Raw genomic sequence first — 19,684 nt, 5'->3', positions numbered from 1 at the left:
CAGTTCATCAGCTTTGTCTAGTGGGCTCCTCAGGGACTGGTGCTTTTTAAATGTTGATCAATCGGGGAGAATTACTGATCAGATTTAGCAATGACAGAAAAAAGGTATTGTGGTAAACGGTGCAGAGAACAGGTCACTGCTGCTGATCAATGTATTCTTTAATACAGACAGCAATAAAGTCCTAAGTCTAGGAATAAAGAAAGCAAACCTTACTCACAGGAACTTTTCAGAGAGGCAGGGTCTGCTATTAGGCAGATGGGAACTCTGGTAGATAGAGGCCAGAATAGGAACTCCCAGTGCAGCAACGTGGTTGACGAACTTGATGTAACCCTGGACATACACACAGGTATCTTTAGTGACAGCTAGGACATTTATTACCTCTGCATGGGGCTGCAACTGTTCTGAGGCTGCACATGTGGCATGCACAGATTAAGAAGCCTGCTGTGGAACTGGAAATGACTCAAAAAGACCTCAAAGACAAGTCAAAAGACAAGTCATGTGAAGGGTGAGAGTGCTGGCAATTGTGCTTTGTAGTAAAAGGTGCCAGGAGCACCATTAATTTACTTAGTCAAAAAGATGATTAGATGATGCCTTCATCACAGTCTAGATCAATGTGGGGGGAATAAGCCTTTGCAGTGGACTCTTCAGACCAGTGGACTTCAGTCCAGTGGTTTTAAATGTAGCAAAAAAAATGAAAGTGACCCAAAATCTGGAAGCCAAGACTAGATTAATTCAGACTAAAAATATGTCATACATCTGCAAATGACTGATTAACCCCTGGAATAATACACTTGTGAAAGCTTCTTCTTCATCAGAAATTACACAACAGAAACTTTTTTTTTTCTTTTTCTAAAAGGTATGGCAGGTGCCAACAGATGTATCCTTGAAACAATTCATGATAGTATTACAGTCTGCGCTATCAGACTAGATTAATTATGATTGTTCTGTCTCACTTGAAAACTTGGCCACTTATTATTGTTTCCAAATGAAAACTGAAGTTTTGAAAACAAATCTGGAGCAAGCTGAAAATCCTGTCCAAAATATCTGCAGATATGTCTGAAGTAACTATCATATTTTTCTTCATCTGTCCTGCAACTTGGATGAAAATGCTTTTTGGAGTTTTACTCCTACAGTTAATCCTCCTTTCCTAAGGTTTTAATGATCCTTTGTGCCATCAAAGGAAGGCAAGCCTTTCCAATTACTTCTCTTCAGAGATTTCAATTTGAAATTTGAGGGTTTTACTGCTTTGGTGAAGATGAGACAAAAAAAAAATGAAAAAAATGCTTGTGCTTAGGTTTCTTTGATTTGCTTTTGTGGATTTCAGATTTTATTCTACTTGTCTTTCCAGAAGAACTCTGGAAGCTGCACAGTTATTGGGAGAATTTATACTATTTTGCTCACTAACACTCAGCTCTTTCTGGAGACATAAAGGAAAAATCAGCCACCCCTGAGAAAACAGAGATGGCTACACTTTTAGTAATTTTTTAATGTTGTTGTTATGGAGTTTCTGTACTAGCCATTAATCCATAGTTATCACTCACTATTTTGGCACTGGGACACAGGTGGAATGCAGACTGCTTGAATGTGCTCCAGAGTTCATTTCACCAGTGTGTCCACAACTGAAAAATTCTTTTTGATTTTGGCATCTCTACACCCAAAAGACACTTCCCTTGTCTCTCGCTGCCTGTAAGGATAGCATGGAAAGAAGATAGTGGGGATTTCCTCCTCCCAGAGCAGGTACAATCATTTCATACATTCACCCTGTGCCAAAAATATGGGGGACAGGATAGGAACACATCTCAGCATGTCCAAAATACATATACTGTCATACTGTAGCGGTAAGAGAGGACACACCTGTGAAGACTAGCCCTGGAAAATGCAACACTCGTTCAACCACAGAACCCAGAATATCTTTATCCAACTTAGTGTGAGCAAGTGGGACAGAGGGAAGATGAAGTTAGAAGCATATGTAGACAGAATCTAATCATGAGACATTGGTGGGCAACCTTTAATTGCTGCTAGCTATTATCAGCTCCATCCATCATTGATTAATAGTCTTCTGCACTTCTCTCCATCATGGTGATAGGAGTCACAGTTTCCCAAGAAAAAGAAAACCTTTCTTTTGCCTGAGTCCAACATTTTGTATGCAGCATTGTTGTCAAGATTGTTGATCTAATTTCTCTGCAATCTCATAAAAATCAAAGAGGCACTGGCATCTTTAGTACTCAGGGCAAGCCTATCAGTGGTGATTTAACAGCATAGTATTTCAATTTTCATCACTTTTATATAAACATAAAATTGTCAAATAGAGACATGATATTATATTCTAGTTAGTTGCATATATTAAAAACCCAACAAATTTAAATACGCTTAGATTCCTAGATCTTTTCAATTCTTCCTTAACAAAAAGGCCAATTATATATCTCTGATAAGAATAGCATATCAGATAAGCTCTAATGAGCCCACATTAAAATGAGAGATACAAAATAGAACTGAAATAATTTTATTGGTACTAGCATGTATCCAGAAATTTCTGAATGAAGAACGAAGAGTGCCCAACTTCCGTATCTTCCAGCCCATATTTTTGTGACCAACTCTTCTAAATTTATAAAAGTACCCCATATACCCATAGCGTAATATTCGTATTTACTTAATGTTCACAAAGAATTCTGTCATAGTAGTGGATTTAATTCCTTATACTGTGCTCATCATCTTAGCATCTCTGTACCAATTCACCCATTTATAATGGCCTTTCAGGGAATATTATTCTGGCATATAGGTTAAGTATAGTTCCAATCTTACTATATCCAGAAAACCAAAGCTGCTGCTGTGTTATTAATTTACTCTAATTACTGCTTTCATTTATTGCTTGTTATGACCATGTACTGTAAATCAACACTTGCAGCTGGGTGGAGAGGTAAAGTACATACTTAGGTATTACAAATGCTTGCAAATCTGGGCAAGGTTGATTTCAGAGGTTGAAAAATCAACCTTAAGGATTCAAATTATGCATTTCTTAAGTGGAAAGAACTACTGTTTGAACTGTGTGAGACTTGATTCAGATCTCCTATTAACAACACTGGTGTGATTGCAAAAACTAGGCCATAAATGAGAACTTTATCTTCCTGCCCATAAGTGTGGGCAGTAGCAGTATATTTTAGTAACAGGTACAGCAAGCTACCAAAAGAAAGAAATGCTGCAGTGTTATTACTGTTGTAATTTTGACAGAGCTCTCTTTGTAGGAACTTGTCCAAGGCATCAGTAACCCCTTTTTTTCACAATGAGTTCTCTCTTCACTAATTTTTATTTATTTATTTATTAAAAGGATAACAGCAATACAAACAGCTCAGTTGTTTTTAGCTCTCATGGCCATATCCCACAGCTGTTAGACAAATCCCTTATAAAGTTCATGGTCTTGCTTAGTTTATAGTCTAGGCAAACATTTTATAATCAGACAAAATATATTAAAGAAATTCAACTAAATATTCACAACCTACATAAGATTATCCTATTCCTCACATCAAATCTTTTAGGGTAGAAATTCCACACAAAATTTATTTGCTTTCTAGTACTAACCTACATTTTGTCTTGGTGTCCTACAGTACTAGAGGAACCATGCTCTGACCTGCCACTTGATTTATTGTTATGACTATGCTGGTATGAGTACACTGAGTCAGACTGTGTCAGACTTTATCAGACTTACAAAAAGGAATAAACTCAAATAAAAAAACTTCCCCTGAGTAGAACAGTTGAAGAGTAATTTTTAATTAAATTAGAGAAAGTGAGAAGCCAGTCTTTCTTGTTTATTTCTTTTAAAATATTACATCAAAGCCATTCACGTGACTTCTGAACTGTTCTTCACTTAGTAAAGAGGTGCTAGAGGGTGCTGTGTGGTAGAAGACTTAAAGGAGGAAAATATGCACAAGAAAACAGGGACCATGTCTGGAAGTCTGTGAGAGTTGTGAGCCCAAATCTCTTTGATTTCTCTATAAATGCCTAACTTTATCCCCCATTTGCAAACACCATAAGTCTACAGAAGAACATGGTTTGGCAATATAGGTCCAAGTCTGAAACATTCAGAAACTCTTTTCATAGAATCATAGAATCACGACTTCCTTTGGAAGAACAGAACAAGTCTTGGAACAGGTGGTGATATATGTAATATACACAATTATGTGGAGAAATCATTAGTGCATACTAGAAGAGAGGGAGAATTCACAGAATCATGTGAAGATAGTTTGGACTGTAAGGGACCTTATAGCCCCTCCAGTTCAACCCCCCTGCCATGGGCTTCCCACCAGACCAGGTTGATTAAAGCCCCATCCAGTCTGGCCTTGAACAGTGCCAGGGATGGGGCATCCACAGCTTCTCTGAGCAACCTGCTCCACTGCCTCACCTCCCTCTGAGTGAAGAATTTTTCCTAATATCTAAGCAAAATCTACTCTTTTCTAGTAGATTTATATTAGGTATTAAGAAGAAATTACGGCTTCATGTAAAAACATAGAAGTTGGTAGCTCAGTTGGCTTTTGCAATGCTTCATGGCTTTTGGTAACGAAACACTGTTATTTATTACTATGATTCTTCTGCCTTTATTAACCCACAAGATAACATTGCAACTGGAAGCTGCTCAGTTAAGATAATAACTTATGGTTTTGAAACACAGGCGGGACAAGAAGACAAACAGAGTAAGCTAAAGGATTAAAGGATACAAGATTCCAGCATCCTCCATGGGCCCCGGCCATCTGGCCATACAACATTTCCCCCTTTGACAGGTCCTCTTCATCATCTGAGATCCTCAAAAAGTGACAATTCATAGGTCAAAATTTCAGCTATAAATTGTATCATGATTACGATTTGTCAGGCTAGCATGATTTTTTAGCTGAAGCACAGGCTAGGGAATGTATGAAGGGAATACAAGGGAATGTATGTAGAATACTTCTATCACAACCACTGTGACCCAAAGTTTGCAGTCAGAACAAAGAAAGGTGCTTAGTTAACCCAGTGTTCAGGCAGGAGCGCAGTTCAGTAAGGTGCCAAGTATACCTGCTAGTATGAAGACAGCCTTAAACTCCTGCTGAACTAATCTGGGAAACCTTTGACACTTCAAAGGGTATGGATCTGAATTCATAACAAAACCCACATGATCTTTACATTTAGCTCTGATGGCCCCAAAGCCAGTGCTGACTGCTGCTGAGAATGAGGTACCCAGTGCTCACATCAAGTCCCATGTTAAAGTACAAATGAAAGAAATCAGCTCTTCTTCCCAAATTCCCAGAAGCACCAGCTGTGCCTCCAGTAAGACCCTCAAACTGCCAGCCAGAAATAGCAGCCCAGATTCACAATAAAATCCATCAGAACTACACATACTGTTCATAAAGGGAAGGGGAAGGAAAAACTCTTTCAGACCTTCAAGAAAAACAAGACCCTGGCCAAAAAAAGTTTTTTAAGTTTGTCTCAGGCTGTGCAACTTAAATATTTGCAACATTTCCCATATTTTTACAAGAAAAACTGCTAATACTGAGAGAATTTGAAATACTTATCTATGCCAAGAACCAAAAGTTTTTAATGGCAACCACTAAAATCATTTGCATTTAAATACAGAAAGTATTTTCAATACACAGTGGGCACAATTGCAACTTCAAACATTTGACACTGGGCAGCCCCCTGCTACAATCTGCTCCTGAGACTCAGTTTCACAGAAAATACCATAACATATTTAACTGCCACAGATAGTGGGAGATCACTTTTTTGGGGCACATTTATACAAGAACACTTCTGATCTTGGAGGCACTGCCTTTAGATTATAAGTCATTGACTTCTGCGTTTATTTATGCTAACTTCCACTGAGGTACAAAATTGTGTATATATGCACAAAGAGAAAGAGATGAGTTTAAAATACAGTATTTTAATAATATTGTATCTCATAAACAGGAAATGGTAAGCAGTAGTTAGATTATTTTCTTTAAAAATTCAAGCTGAATTTCATTTTTAAAGTGTAGGTCTGGAAAAATTCTGATAAAGATATTTTGCTCATAACTTCTCAGATATCTTTCTCCCTTTTAAAACCACTGACTTTGCTTCTGCTCAGGCAGGGAAAAGCAGTTACTCACGCAGGCAGGTACGTGTTCGTGGTCTGTGCTATTCTTTAGTTAACTGTAAAAATAGACGTTGATTAAGAATGCATGGGGTAGACCTCTTTTTATAAGTCTGCATATGCCAACCAACTTCACACGGGCAGTTTCAGATAGACTGGCAATCAAGAAGCAAGAGTCCTACCTTGAACTTGAAAAATCTGCTTTCTCTAAAGCCATAAACTGCAGCTGCCATCAGAAACAGACCCAATTGCTTTTCTTTTTCACTTTCCAGGGCAAGCGAATCTATTTCCTGTTACAGCCTGTACTTATAGTTTAATTCTATCTTATGACTTAAAGACTAAAATATTTGAGAACCACTAAGATTTTTCCACCCATTTAAAAGGGGAAAAATACAAAACTCAAAACAGATGTTTTATAATGTATTTCATTTATTTTGGCCACCCATAAAGCTGTGGCTTATGTTAGTGCCAACCAAGTTAAAAGCAACAGAGTTCTTCAGAAACACTGTGTAATACATTTTAGACTGACCAGGCATGAGGAGCACCTTTCAATTAACTCCTATTTAATAAGTAATTTTTCATGTCAGAAAAAATAATTTAGGAATTGCTGAAGATGTCAGTGGCATTGCCATACTTGGGCAATTCCTCCAGGGATGTGCAAAGTTTACGGTTTGTCTATGTTATTATACCCCAGTGCATATCTTGGAAAGCAGATGACCAATGTATACATTGAAAACAGATGGGTTAGATGAAGTTAGAACAACTGAGGACAATGTCATTAGAACAACATCATGTAAACAACAGTCAGTATGTTGATATTGTATCTCAAACAACTATTCCAGAGACATTTAACAGCTAAAGTCCCAACAAATTAAAGCTATCTTATCCAAACAATCATCAGACTTGGGCTAGTACAAACCTTTCACTTTTTTTTCTGTGTTTATGAATGAAAGCAAAAACATTTCAGAAGTTAAACCCATGAGAATCCTAACAGTTGCTGTGGTACTTACTGATAAGGTATCTCTTGGAAATTACAGTAAAAAGAGTCATGTTGAAATTTCTCCTGTACCTATTCTTATTTAGACTGAGAAATCATTGCTCAACAACAGACCCACTTTAGTAGAACACCTTCAGCACAGTACTGCAGGCTGGGGGACGAAATGAACAATAAAGAATGGTTGGTCTCAAAACATTTCTTTATTGACAATTTACTGCACAGAACACAGGGCTTATAATGTGGATATGATTTACTAACCTGCCAAAAACATTATAGGGAAAGTATAAGGAAACGACAACGGCTGTATTTTAACAAGGCAGCAACGTTAAAAGTTTTAACCTGTATTTTTTGGCTTGCTATCCATATATTCAAAGAAAATATCTTTTTCACCTTCCACCTCAGAAGAGACACAAAAAGTGAATTGTAAAAGTTAATTAGAAAGTAATAACCTGTGAAAGCTTAGCAATTCAGTACAGCAACCAGCAGTACAGACTTTGACCACCTACATAAGACCAGATTTTTAGAATGTGAGCTTCTAAAGCAAAATACTTTGTAATCAAATAGCCTTTAAATTATTTTCACCTAATAAGCAAATGTGAAGTTCATTATTACCAAAACAAGTGCAAATACAGAAAACTCACTTTAATTCAGAGGCATGCTTAAAACAGTTTAAAAACAAAATATCCTTTACAAGTATTTCTCCAGGTAAAACAGTTTAGCCATCATTTCCCAGCGCTTTCCTTCTCAGACAGACACACTCATCTGAACCTGAAAGAGCCAGAATGCCGAAAGTACCTCCCCAATATGTTGACTGAGGACTGTAATTCATCTAAATTATGCAACTGGATTCCCACAGCTGGCCCACAGCTTGTCTTAGAGCTCAATTCAATGCCAATGATCCTGTCTGCTAATATTGTCCTACTTGCAGAGAAGGTAATACATCCAGCAACTTATATTGAAGTTCTGACATTAATTAACAGAGCAAGCAAACATTGAGATGAGTGACAAACGCTGGTTAATAGCTACTGAGACCACTGCTGCCAGCTGGCATTTTTCTGTAACACTTTGCAGTAATAATCTCTTGTTTATTTCTTAGGACATTGCTTATAATTCGTTTGTAAGCATTTTGTTTCAGTGAGAAACAAATCAGGACACAAAGCCAAAACCAGACACAGCAGCAAGACCCCGATTTTCAGACAAGTAATCAACAAGAAAGCATGCAAGCAGCATCACTTGGAGGATGCATGGGGGACAAGAGTATAGGAATTCTTATCCTATATACAGCAATGTAGCTTTGCACAAACAGCCTTTGACTTCTTGTCTCTGGCCTACCTGGACAGTAACAAAACATATTTATCAGATCATACAAGCCTAGAACCTGAGCTGCAAGCAGTTAAAAACTGAAGGTCACTATGCTGCAAAATTAAAACATGCTCCTATGCTTTAGCAACACAGACAACGATAAAACAAAGCCTCCACAACCACCTGTAATAATATGCCTGTTCAGCTAGCAATTCCAAAGTCCTCAGCAACACAAGGTAGACATTTTCTGCAGCTGGTTTTACATGTACATTCCTGCCAAATTGTTGTCTCGTCTTCTCTTACCTTCACATTAGTCCGGAGTGCACAGTAACATGCAAAAAACATTGCAGTAAACAAGGAGCATATGGACCAGTATTCAGCGTCTCTGCTCTGCACAAACGGTACACACACGATCCCGAGCATGTGCTACTAAGGAGCATCCGTTCCCTCTGTCAGTTTGAAAATGCATTGATCTCTGTTTTTCTGACTACAAAAAGACATGTCTTGAAGGCACTGAATGAAAGCTACATATCTCTTCATCGACTATATATAGCAATATGCCCAGTAATTTCAATTAGCAGAGAATTCAGCGTCTGAAACTTGGACCTCAGTTGCTTTTCCTTCCAGCATTTTAAATTCAGGGGGGAAAAAGGAGGGGGAACTCACCCAGAGGGGAAAGGTGAGGAATTAAAATGTAAGCAGCGAGTTACTTATATTTCCCCCTGGCTTTGATGTTTTTCTTTTCAATATTTTACAAACGTTATACATAGAAAATGAAGAAAGGTTTCTCTGCCAATTCTCAAATTTACTGTAGATTCTGCACTGTTTCTGTCTGTTCTTGTTAAAGATGCAGCATCCCTTTTAACAAAGACAACGTCATCAATCATGACAGATTCAACATGTTCTACTTACAAATACAGTCTCTGATTAAGGACAATGGCTGGCTGGCTTATTAACGTTTCCTCAAATGCAAGTTCAGTCCCCTGTGCTAATCTATTTTTAAATAAAAAGTCCCACCTACTCCTTCACTCCCATTTAATAAAAATGCAGCGGTCTACTTCTAAAGATCCTGTATTGCATTGTGCTCTTAGTTAAAACACTGGACATAGGTTTCAAACTGCTTGCTTTCTTGCTGGGATTAGAAGCACAGAGAAAATTTAAAATTAAAGCAGGAAAATCCTGGAGAAGGATGTGCCCTCACATTTGTAACTACATATTCTGAATTTGAAATGCTCAAATATCTTCCAGAAGGAGGGAACTCAGAACCTAGCCAGAAGGCAAAGCTTTAATTCACATGCACAAAAATAAGATCAAACCACTTCTTTTACTCCTGTCAACTGCTGGGATGCTACAAATTAACTGGTTGTTTACTAGACTGCAGGAACAGAAAGCCAAAGACTCAACTCTTTGTTTACAGCACCAGGAACCACCGATATTCTTACTGAATTATGAAGCAGCCTTCAGGAATAAAATCCAAAAAGAACCTCTGCTTTTTTTCACTGCAGCAGATACTGTGGGAGGCAAAGAGTGGAAAAGGCTTTACTAACCCCTTATCCATCAGCATAGAGCAGTTTGTGTAGGATAAGCATAACTTAATAGAAATATCTGCAGTGACTTTTAAGATTTCTTTAAATAATGCTTTACGTAAACCCCCAGAAACCTGCAGAAATACTGAAGTCCTATCAAAGTCAGTGGGTATCTTTCTGTGGGCAATGAGGTGAAGAAGCTTAGAGAAGGGCATGCATTTAAAGAAAACCAGGGGGAGGGGAGAGACGGCAGGGTTTTTTCCAACATCTTCCTAAAGACAAGCTCTCAGAAACTGTCGTCAACTCCAAGTGAACAGCTATTTTTAGCCTGTCATTGTTTGTGCCTTTTTTTAGGAATGAAAAAGGCAGTCGTGTTTAAAGCTAGATACTGCTCTATAATGTGTCCTAAGACAGCTACTTAATTTGATCCCCAGCTCCATCTGTCATACAAATTAAGTAATTAGTAATCACAACCATCTTTGACACAAGCAATGACTTCCAGAACAAAAAAGATGAACCCTCTTCTTCAATCCAATTCTGCAACTTCTATTACTAATTAAACTGGTGTCTAGATGCTATAGTTCATAAAACCGGGATATCCCAAAGTTATGATAATTCAGACTCTGGCTGCAGCAATATTTATCCAATAAGCTAAAACATAGTAACCCATTGCTCAGCAAAAGCATGGGAGAATTAATTGATTTTTTTTTTGTTTTGTTTTTGTTTTCTGATAGTCTTCAAGTGAAGAGAAAGGGAAAGAGATCATAGTTTATTTTGCGGTACAGTACATTAACAATTAAAATTTAGCATCTAAGTCATTGAGAAAATATCACATATCTTAGGGAATTGTGATCCACTGGAGAAATGAAATTCAAAAAGCAAAGATGAATAGATGCACAGTCCTGAACAGCGAAGCAAGGCTCAGGCAAGCATGTAGCTGCATATGAAAATCAAATTCAAGTCTCTTTTCTGCCAAAGGAATTACATGAGGTTTCAGTCAGCAGAGTCTCTGAAATAACTTTCTACTTCATTATCCTAAAAAGTTTACTTTTTTGTATTTAAGCAAACAAACCCAATGTGAGGAAAATAGGGATCTTACAAAAAGAAAGCAGAGATGTGTAACTATATGACTCCCAAGCGATAACCTGTATAAAAGACATCATATATATTCAGGAAAACAAGAAGTAATGCAGTCCCAAAGTCTTCACTCAGGAAATCCCATGACTCCTGAGTGTCTGTGAGGAAAAGTTATCTAGGAAATTACAGACCCTGACCCTCATAACACTGTACCAGTGAAAAGGGAAGACTCCCAGCCATGCCTCCTAAATAACTGTGGGGCATTTGAGAATTTGATGGAAAATTGAAACCTCTGTACAAGCCAGAAAGGTATTACTTTGATAGCAGACCAACTTAACACATTTAGCAGGGGCTACTTCAGGTAATCTGCAGAAGCAGATCCCTGCAGGGTTTCTTCACCTCTGCCAAAACATTTCTTATTGCAGCAATCTAATTTTTAAAGGCAACGTTCTCATAAAGGAACATAAAACATTTTATTATGACTAATAGCTACTCAAAAACATCAAATATTGATGCTTGATATACAGGTGACAACAATGCATGAGGAAAAAGCCTTGCCTGAGTCTGCCAGACATGCCAAAAATAGCAGAGCATTTCGAGTTTTCAGGGCCTCTTTAAAAGGGAGACCACAGGGAAGAACCCCATGGATGAAAGAGGTTCCTCCACTAAAAAATCAAAAAATCAAAAAATCTAGGTTAGGCCTGAAAACAGTAGAGAGACAGTAGTCCAAAAAAGCCACATTACAGTCCTTCTTTAAATTACACACAACTTGTGACCTGAATATTCTTAGATGACGGAAACCACTGAAGCTTTCATCTTGAACTGTGAAGTTTCAGCGTACTTTATCCTCCTGTTCCAAAGGAGGGTGAAAGGAAGCATTTGCAAGGAAATCCTGGTTGTCTGTGGGGGTTCAAAGTGAGCAGAGGGCCCATGCTGGACCTGAATCTCAGGAGGCCCTGAGGGCAAGCTGCTTCTGAGGAGTAAGGTAGGGACAGGTAAGGTAGGGACAGGTAGGGCCTTCTGCTGCAGTCACCCCACTGGCTCCTCTGACAACTGCAGCAGAGTGAAACATCTCTATCACTGCCCAGAAGAAGAGTAATAGGAGCTAGTAGCAGCAGTAGTAGTAGTAGTAGCAGCAACAGCAGCAGTAGTAGTAAAAATGATCTATTGCTGTTGCATCTCGAAGCTGTGGCCAAGGACCCCCACTGTCCAAAGCAGGACAAAGCAGGAAGTACATGGAAAACCTCATAGGAAAACAATGAAACCATGTAGTATTTTCATCCTCTGCAGCCTAGACCATTTCCAATTTTTTCCCAAGCATCATGGAAGTGGTGATATTTTAAAGAAGAGGAACAATAAAACCAATAGACTAAAAATTCAGTGAAGAAAGCAACACTCTCCAGTTTTTGCTCCACTATAGTGCAAAGTGCCTCACTCACTTAAGTAGCATATTTGTGGGTAAATGCTATAAATTGTTTTTAAAGATCTTGCTGAGTAAAGACAGACTTTATGATCACCCTCTGATGATCACATCAGGGAAATAAAGGGAAAGCAGAAAACCCAAAAGAGAGGGGGTAAGGACTGAAGAAGGTGATGTGTTGTTCTCTGAATGAACAAAGAGGGAGAAATGACAGTCCCTTCCTCTAAGTCACTGACTTTCATCAGCCATGGGTGCAACCCTATATCTTTTTGCAGTGTTGCTGGAGGTACTGGCTTGTGCAGTCATGGCACTATGGCTACAGTCATGCTCCATCACACCCTGCCTTTGCGCACTGCAGTGATACCACCCATACAGCACTCCAGTCCCGCATTGGCTAAACACATCTGATTTCAGCACATGAGTTTTAAACTGGAAGGATTTTACTCCTTTCACAATTTCTGAGATTTTAAATTGTCATGAAAATGTGCTTTTCCACAGCTACAGAAGTTCATGACACTGAAAATCTCCATGTCTGAGGGTAGGATAGTGAAGAAAGCATTATTGCAGGGGCATTATTACTGCAGGCCTAGGGTGCTGTTTCTAAATGGAAAAACATAGCTGACTCCTGAAGAGTGGATTAAGTCTGAGGCACCTGGAAACAAACGCAGAATGGAGAATGTCGCTCTCTACTTAAAGGAGGCTGTAGCGAGGTGGGGGTTGGCCTGTTCTCCCACGTGCCTGGTGACAGGACGAGGGGGAATGGGCTAAAGTTGCGCCAGGGGAGTTTTAGGTTAGATGTTAGGAAGAACTTCTTTACTGGAAGGGTTGTTAGACATTGGAACGGGCTGCCCAGGGAAGTGGTGGAGTCCCCATCCCTGGAAGTCTTCAAAAGACGTTTAGATGTAGAGCTTAGGGATATGGTTTAGTGGGGACTGTTAGTGTTAGGTTAGAGGTTGGACTCGATGATCTTGAGGTCCCTTCCAACCTAGAAATTCTGTGATTCTGTGTGATTCTGTGAATGTGGACCAACAGCCACAATTGGCAAGAAGGTTTGCTTAGGCTTTCCCTTATAAATGCAACAGTAATGTTTAGTAAACTGTAACAGACAGAAGAACTAAATCAGCAGTTTGAGCTCAGCAAATCCTAAAATCTACAGAAAGAGAAACAAAAAAGGATGAATAGATTATTTGCAAACTTTCATCGTCAGTATTGTAAACATCTCTCTGGCACCCTGGCATTCTGATGGAAAAGTTGCTGAGTCAAATGTTCTTCCTCACTTCCAGGCCAGTAAAGACCTTCCCCTAGGCTGATTTAACTGAAGCCACAGTTTTCCTGAAAACATTCTATTTCCTTTTTCCTACACAATCTTATTAATACAATTGTCTCATTCTTGAGAATTTAATACTTTTCTCCATTATGTCCCAGTTTTCTGCTTTCTGTCCTTTGTGGTTGCATGCAGGAAGGTTTTGATGGGAGATATGAGAAAAACATATAATTTACTCAGAAACTATTCCTTCTCAATATTAAATTTATACATATTTTATGAACCAAGCCTTTGTGGTTACTATTTCAAAACAAGCCATAAAGCCATTTATAATAAGTAAATCTGAAGAAAGTATATGGCCAAATAATAAATAAAATTAAGCGAAGAATGACCCAGTCTGGTGAGCCTTCTCTCTCTGACTGAATTTCTCAGGAAAGACCATTGCTTCCAATGACCCTAAAACTGAATACTGCAAGAAAAAACAGAGGTCCAGAAAGAAGGAATTGGACTGAGCTTCACAAAACATCTTGGGTTACTCAAAGCCCAAGGGGCAGGTGCTGAGCTCTGCTCTCTGGGGACAGCAACAGAACCTAAGGGAACGGCGTGGAGCTGTGACAGAGGGTCAGGCTGGGTGTTAGGGAAAGGTTCTGCACCCAGAGGGTGGTTGGGCACTGGGACAGGCTCCCCATGGCAGTGGTCGTGGCACCAAGCCTGCTGGAGTTCAAGTGTTTGGACAATGCTGTCAGACATAGGGTCTGATTTTTGGGTGGTCCTGTGTGAAGACAGGGGTTGAACTCAATGATCCCAGAGGGTCCCTTCCAACTCAAGATATTCTATGATTATGATTTTTCCTCTACTGTACCTGTAATATCTGGATCAAGTTTATTTAATACCTCATCCTACCCAGCTGATTGAGAAGACCTGACTCTATGATCACCTACATTGAGAGACCCAGGCTTGAAGAACTAAAGACAAGGTGAAAAGCTCAGATGATTAGAGGCTTACACTTATTTTTATTTTTTTTTTCCCATAAAAATAAATAAACATTATTTATCATGATTGTTTAGAAAACTTGGAAAAATGAAACTTAGGGAAAATGTCTATCTTTTCATAGTTTACCATCACTCCCCAAATACGAATTTATGTTTTACTTTTATAATTTATTAACTATAATTTATGAACTGAGCTAATTCATTTAAGCATAAAATCCATATTTCCATGGTAACAGCATGAATGAAAGAGGAACAAACCTCCGAAGTTCAACAGCATTTATTACAGTACTTAAAAATAAACCTCCAACAATTTTCATCTAGGAAATCACTGTAGTGGTTTTGTATGAAAATAAATAAATAAATAAATAAAGCTCTTTTTGTAAATTTGTATAAGAACTTGATTTTGAATTGTACTTGATAAAGACCTGTATGTGTCAAAACACCTAGGATTTTCTTCTCTGTACTGTGATTTTAGCAGAGGAAAATATTAAAAGGGAACCTATTGCTAGACTGAGAAATATGATATAAAATTTAGTAACAGTGGAAGTAACCTATGTTTTCATGAAAACACAGGTTTGGGTTTTATTGGCATAGCCAGTATTTTCATTACACAAGGAAAGTGTTAGATTTCACAATACCTGGAGAGTACAATGATGGATATTCATCGGCCATGCTCTAACTATTCCTCTTCATTCAACTGATAGCAGTTATTAGCTTAATGTGTTAATAAACCTCATCTAGAAAGCTCATCAATTAGATAAATATTTATTTTGAAAATATGTTTAAATTTAACCAGTTCTTGAAAAGTTATTTCAAATCTGCATAGCATTTTAACACAAAGTATAATTAATTACTGAAACTATTTAGAAGGTTTTCGTAACATTTTCTAAATTTTAATGATTTCAAATCAAGGTTCAAGATATTTCCAGAACCCTTTTGAGCTAAAAGCATATTATTGGGCTCAATAAAAAAATAGATAGGCAACTCTAATAATCTATCCAATAGTTTTCTTTCCTTGGAAGATAAAATAGTATTTAAAATAAGTATATTACAAAAATTAAGGAGGAAAAACTCCTCTTGGAGAGAACCCACTTTGAGATACAGGCTAATAAATCAAAATAATGTGCTTCTGCAGGTGGAAATATATGGTTGCCACACTAATCAGAGCTTTCACAAATACAGTTTGCAAATTAGTCTACAGAATCCAAGTATGTTTAAATCAGATATCCATATTACCTATGTATAACTGTACACCTAATATTACAAAAATGCCTGTCAGCAACCTACCTCTGTGAAAGCCAGTGATGCATGCTATATATGTATCTCATCTGGGAGCTGTGACTCCAACATGTGAAGACACCTTGCCAACCTAGATGCTTTTTCCTCTGGAAATAATCCTCAGACTAAGACAAAATTATCCTGGTAGGAACAATGGCATCAGCAAAAACAGCTCCCATGACTGGTTAAGATTTTTCCTGTAGATTTTTCCCAATAATTTCATTTCTTACCTCAGCTCCTCTTTTACCTGTCAAGTCAAAATATTTTCAGCTGTATTTTCCTTCCAGTAATCCTTAGAGACCTGTTTCATTTTTTAAACACAAATTAACTAAAGAAAATTCTAAAGGTGTTTGTCTTTTTCAAAAACAGCACTTTCACCTGTGTCCTTTCTGTTTACTACACTACCACTAACAACCACTGATGGCTGTTAATTGCACTGCCCTATTGAAGTCTTGTGTCCAGGAATACTAGTGCCATGAGAAAAAGATTTTATTCTGCATTGCCTTCTGTTACTTATAAACTGATGCCACTCTGCTGTTGCTGTTGTCTTACAGCAGGTGTGATGCAATTTTACTCATCTCCACTAAGCACTCAGAATGAACTTTAAAACTTAGGCACCACTGAAAATTGGGCAATTTATACTGGTATGGACAGACTCATACATGACATACAGACACATACAGAAACATATACGCACATATATACATACATCTAAATATAAAATAGCAATCAACCTTTTGGAATCAATAAGAGGTTAATTTCCACATACAAGCATAATAAGAAGAGCTCGCTCTTCTTCCTTCCCCCCCTCTCTGCTACATCCCCCTATCCCTCCTACACACCAATTGCAATATTATTTCTAAATTGCTAAAATAAGGTGAATGATATCTTCTTTCCCTGTGAGATCAAGCAAAATTCCTAAAACAAAATTGTTCCTCAGGAGCAAGTATCTACATCCGCTAAATAATGCCCAGTAAATCAGACAATATGGGTTTGAATCCACTGTTGCTTTTGTACATCTATGCTGCTGTTTCTGCAAACAAATGCTGAGAAGACCTGTCTCAGCAGTTAGTTTCCAACTGCTGGACTCATGAAAAAAGCTTTATAACTTTTATATATATATATATATGAATATACATATGTCACTGTCCAGTGACAACAGATACCGATTGACCCACTATTGCCACTATTGTTATTCTAGGTCCAAGGAAACACATTACTGCGAATGCCATGGGCAAGGTATGATTATTGTTTTCTGGACAGCAGACTGCACTGACTTGAGTTGTGGAGATGTTGGGAAAAAGAAAGAAAGAAAGAAAGAAAGAAAGAAAGAAAGAAAGAAAGAAAGAAAGAAAGAAAGAAAGAAAGAAAGAAAGAAAGAAAGAAAGAAAGAAAGAAAGAAAGAAAGAAAGAAAGAAAGAAAGAAAGAAAGAAAGAAAGAAAGAAAGAAAGAAAGAAAGAAAGAAAGAAAGAAAGAAAGAAAGAAAGAAAGAAAGAAAGAAAGAAAGAAAGAAAGAAAGAAAGAGAATGGAAGGAAGGAAGGAAGGAAGGAAGGAAGGAAGGAAGGAAGGAAGGAAGGAAGGAAGGAAGGAAGGAAGGAAGGAAGGAAGGAAGGAAGGAAGGAAGGAAGGAAGAGAAAGAAAGAAAGAAAAAAAAAGGAAGGAAGGAAGGAAGGAAGGAAGGAAGGAAGGAAGGAAGGAAGGAAGGAAGGAAGGAAGGAAGGAAGGAAGGAAGGAAGGAAGGAAGGAAGGAAGGAAGGAAGGAAGGAAGGAAGGAAGGAAGGAAGGAAGGAAGAGAAAGAAAGAAAAAAAAAAGAAAGGAAGGAAGGAAGGAAGGAAGGAAGGAAGGAAGGAAGGAAGGAAGGAAGGAAGGAAGGAAGGAAGGAAGGAAGGAAGGAGGGAAGGAAGGAAGGAAGGAAGGAAGGATACTATATAAACAATATTATGTAGAATATTAATATGTAATACTAGTTTAATATTGTAAATCAAATGTAAGTGACAACACAGAACTAAGGCATTTCATTATCAAAATGAGTCCACTAAGTCAAAATGATTCACCTTTTCAGGTCACGAAAAATTTTATCTCTACACACAAAACATTTTCAATACATTGCATGCCTGAAGAGAAACTTTTACACTGATATTATCTAAGCAATAATATTATTTCCAAACAGTTAAAGAAATATTTGCACTGATACTATTTAGCAGTTTCTATTTCCAGTTAGAGGTGTAGTTCTAAAATACCAGGCCTTACACATTTCTTCCAGAGATGTCCTCTTCTCACTTCAATATTCCCTTGTGTCACATGAAGTGAAGACCAGATAAATTCAGAGAATGTCTCCAGTTGACATATCTTATGAAATGCAAATTACTGCTATAATCTGATGATATTTCACAAGCTAACTGACTTTTACACTGTTTCTCTGTAACCATTTATAAAAGCTAGGGGCTCAGGCAATCTTTCTGGCTATGATGCTGTCTACAAACATTTTGTTATTGTATCTATTTGCAAAATTATTCTCTAAATGTAGTACACAGGGTCAATATCTCTTTTTCATGGAGGACAAGACTGAATGAGACATGCATACTGACAGCAGAATATCAACTGATATATAACAAGAGCCGTATTTATCTAAGAGGAAATCTTTTTGTGCCCTTAATCCTTCAGTTAAATAGTTTTACAAATAGCACTCCCCTTGACCCAAAGCATGCCCCATCTCACATATTAACAAAAAAAAAAAAAAAAAAAAAAAAGCATCAAATCTCTCAGGAAAACAAAGCTAGAGTCTACTGTCAGTAGCTAGAGTCTACTGTCAGTCATACTACAAGTAACCTTTTTCATTCCAGCAGGGTCATAAAGATCTACAGTCCTATAAAATATGAGAATCTGGGCCAAAGAATAAATAAAATAAAGTATGATATATGCTGAGTGAAAAATTACCTCTACTGAAACCAACACTAAAAAACACCTTATTAATTTCAAATAATTTTATTCATGTTCTTGAACATATAAAATGATGCACATGCAGTGCTATTGAGTTCGTATGTAAAACTCAGTTATAAGAAATCAGCCCTCATAGTTCTTCGGTACCTTCAACCCAAGCATGGCTTCCTAATTTGGTTCCTGCAGGAAGTGTACTCCCATAAACATTACAAAAATCATAGAAAGTGTATAAACCAGTGGAGATTGCTCAGAATTTCAGGGAGTTTGGTCCTGATTTCAGTGATAGATATATTGTGTAGGTCTCTAATGGATGTACATTTGAAAGGCAGGTGGGCAGGAGATACTTCAGTTTGCATTTATCCATCAGAATCGAGGAAAGGTCACCAAGAGTTAGTGACTCAGAAAGACGAGTCAAGCTGGACTATGAAAGGATTTTTATCTTATCATAAGAGAGGAGGATAGGAGGATCTGTTGTGAGAAGTGACTCATGTCTAGAAAATAGAAGAAGGCATTTGAGTTAGTCTCTTGTGAGCTGGAGAAATGTGATACAGCTGTGGATTTTTTCTTTTAATCTGAGTCTGAGGAGAAAGAAATAAGTGAAATAAATAAATAAAACATACACCATAGGAAGGGCTTTTTTCCATCCTCCACCAAACCAACACAGGAATGTAGTTCATCTCCCCACCTTTGATGAGTCTTGGTCCTTCACAAAACCTGTGATGTAATAACGTAATGAGAATTAAATTTAATGTTTGACAAGGAATATGTTTATGTGAATGTATACGTTTACC

General features: G+C 37.7%; 1 protein-coding gene across 24 annotated transcripts in view; it reads right to left on the bottom strand.

Annotated features, from left to right (window-relative positions):
• DLG2 (discs large MAGUK scaffold protein 2) overlaps positions 1–19,684 on the bottom strand; it is a 1,031,289-nt gene that overhangs the window by 764,119 nt on the left and 247,486 nt on the right. Inside the window, exon 1 of one of the 24 annotated variants that reach the window (XM_027462459.3) lies at positions 8,697–8,989. The exons of 19 other annotated variants lie outside the window; for them this stretch is intronic. In XM_027462459.3, the coding sequence (XP_027318260.1) occupies positions 8,697–8,816 (120 nt within the window). In that variant the 5' untranslated portion in view covers positions 8,817–8,989. Of the gene's footprint in view, positions 1–6,276; positions 6,369–8,696; positions 8,990–19,684 lie in introns of those variants that run through there. 4 more of the 24 variants (XM_027462487.3, XM_072032816.1, XM_038177425.2 and 1 more) reach the window with 4 other exon arrangements.

The sequence above is a fragment of the Anas platyrhynchos genome, chromosome 1 (genome assembly GCF_047663525.1).
Source record: "Anas platyrhynchos isolate ZD024472 breed Pekin duck chromosome 1, IASCAAS_PekinDuck_T2T, whole genome shotgun sequence".
Classification (NCBI taxonomy): domain Eukaryota; kingdom Metazoa; phylum Chordata; class Aves; order Anseriformes; family Anatidae; genus Anas; species Anas platyrhynchos.
The sequence above is the reverse complement of the archived record's forward strand: the minus strand, read 5'-3'. Positions and strand labels throughout refer to the sequence as shown.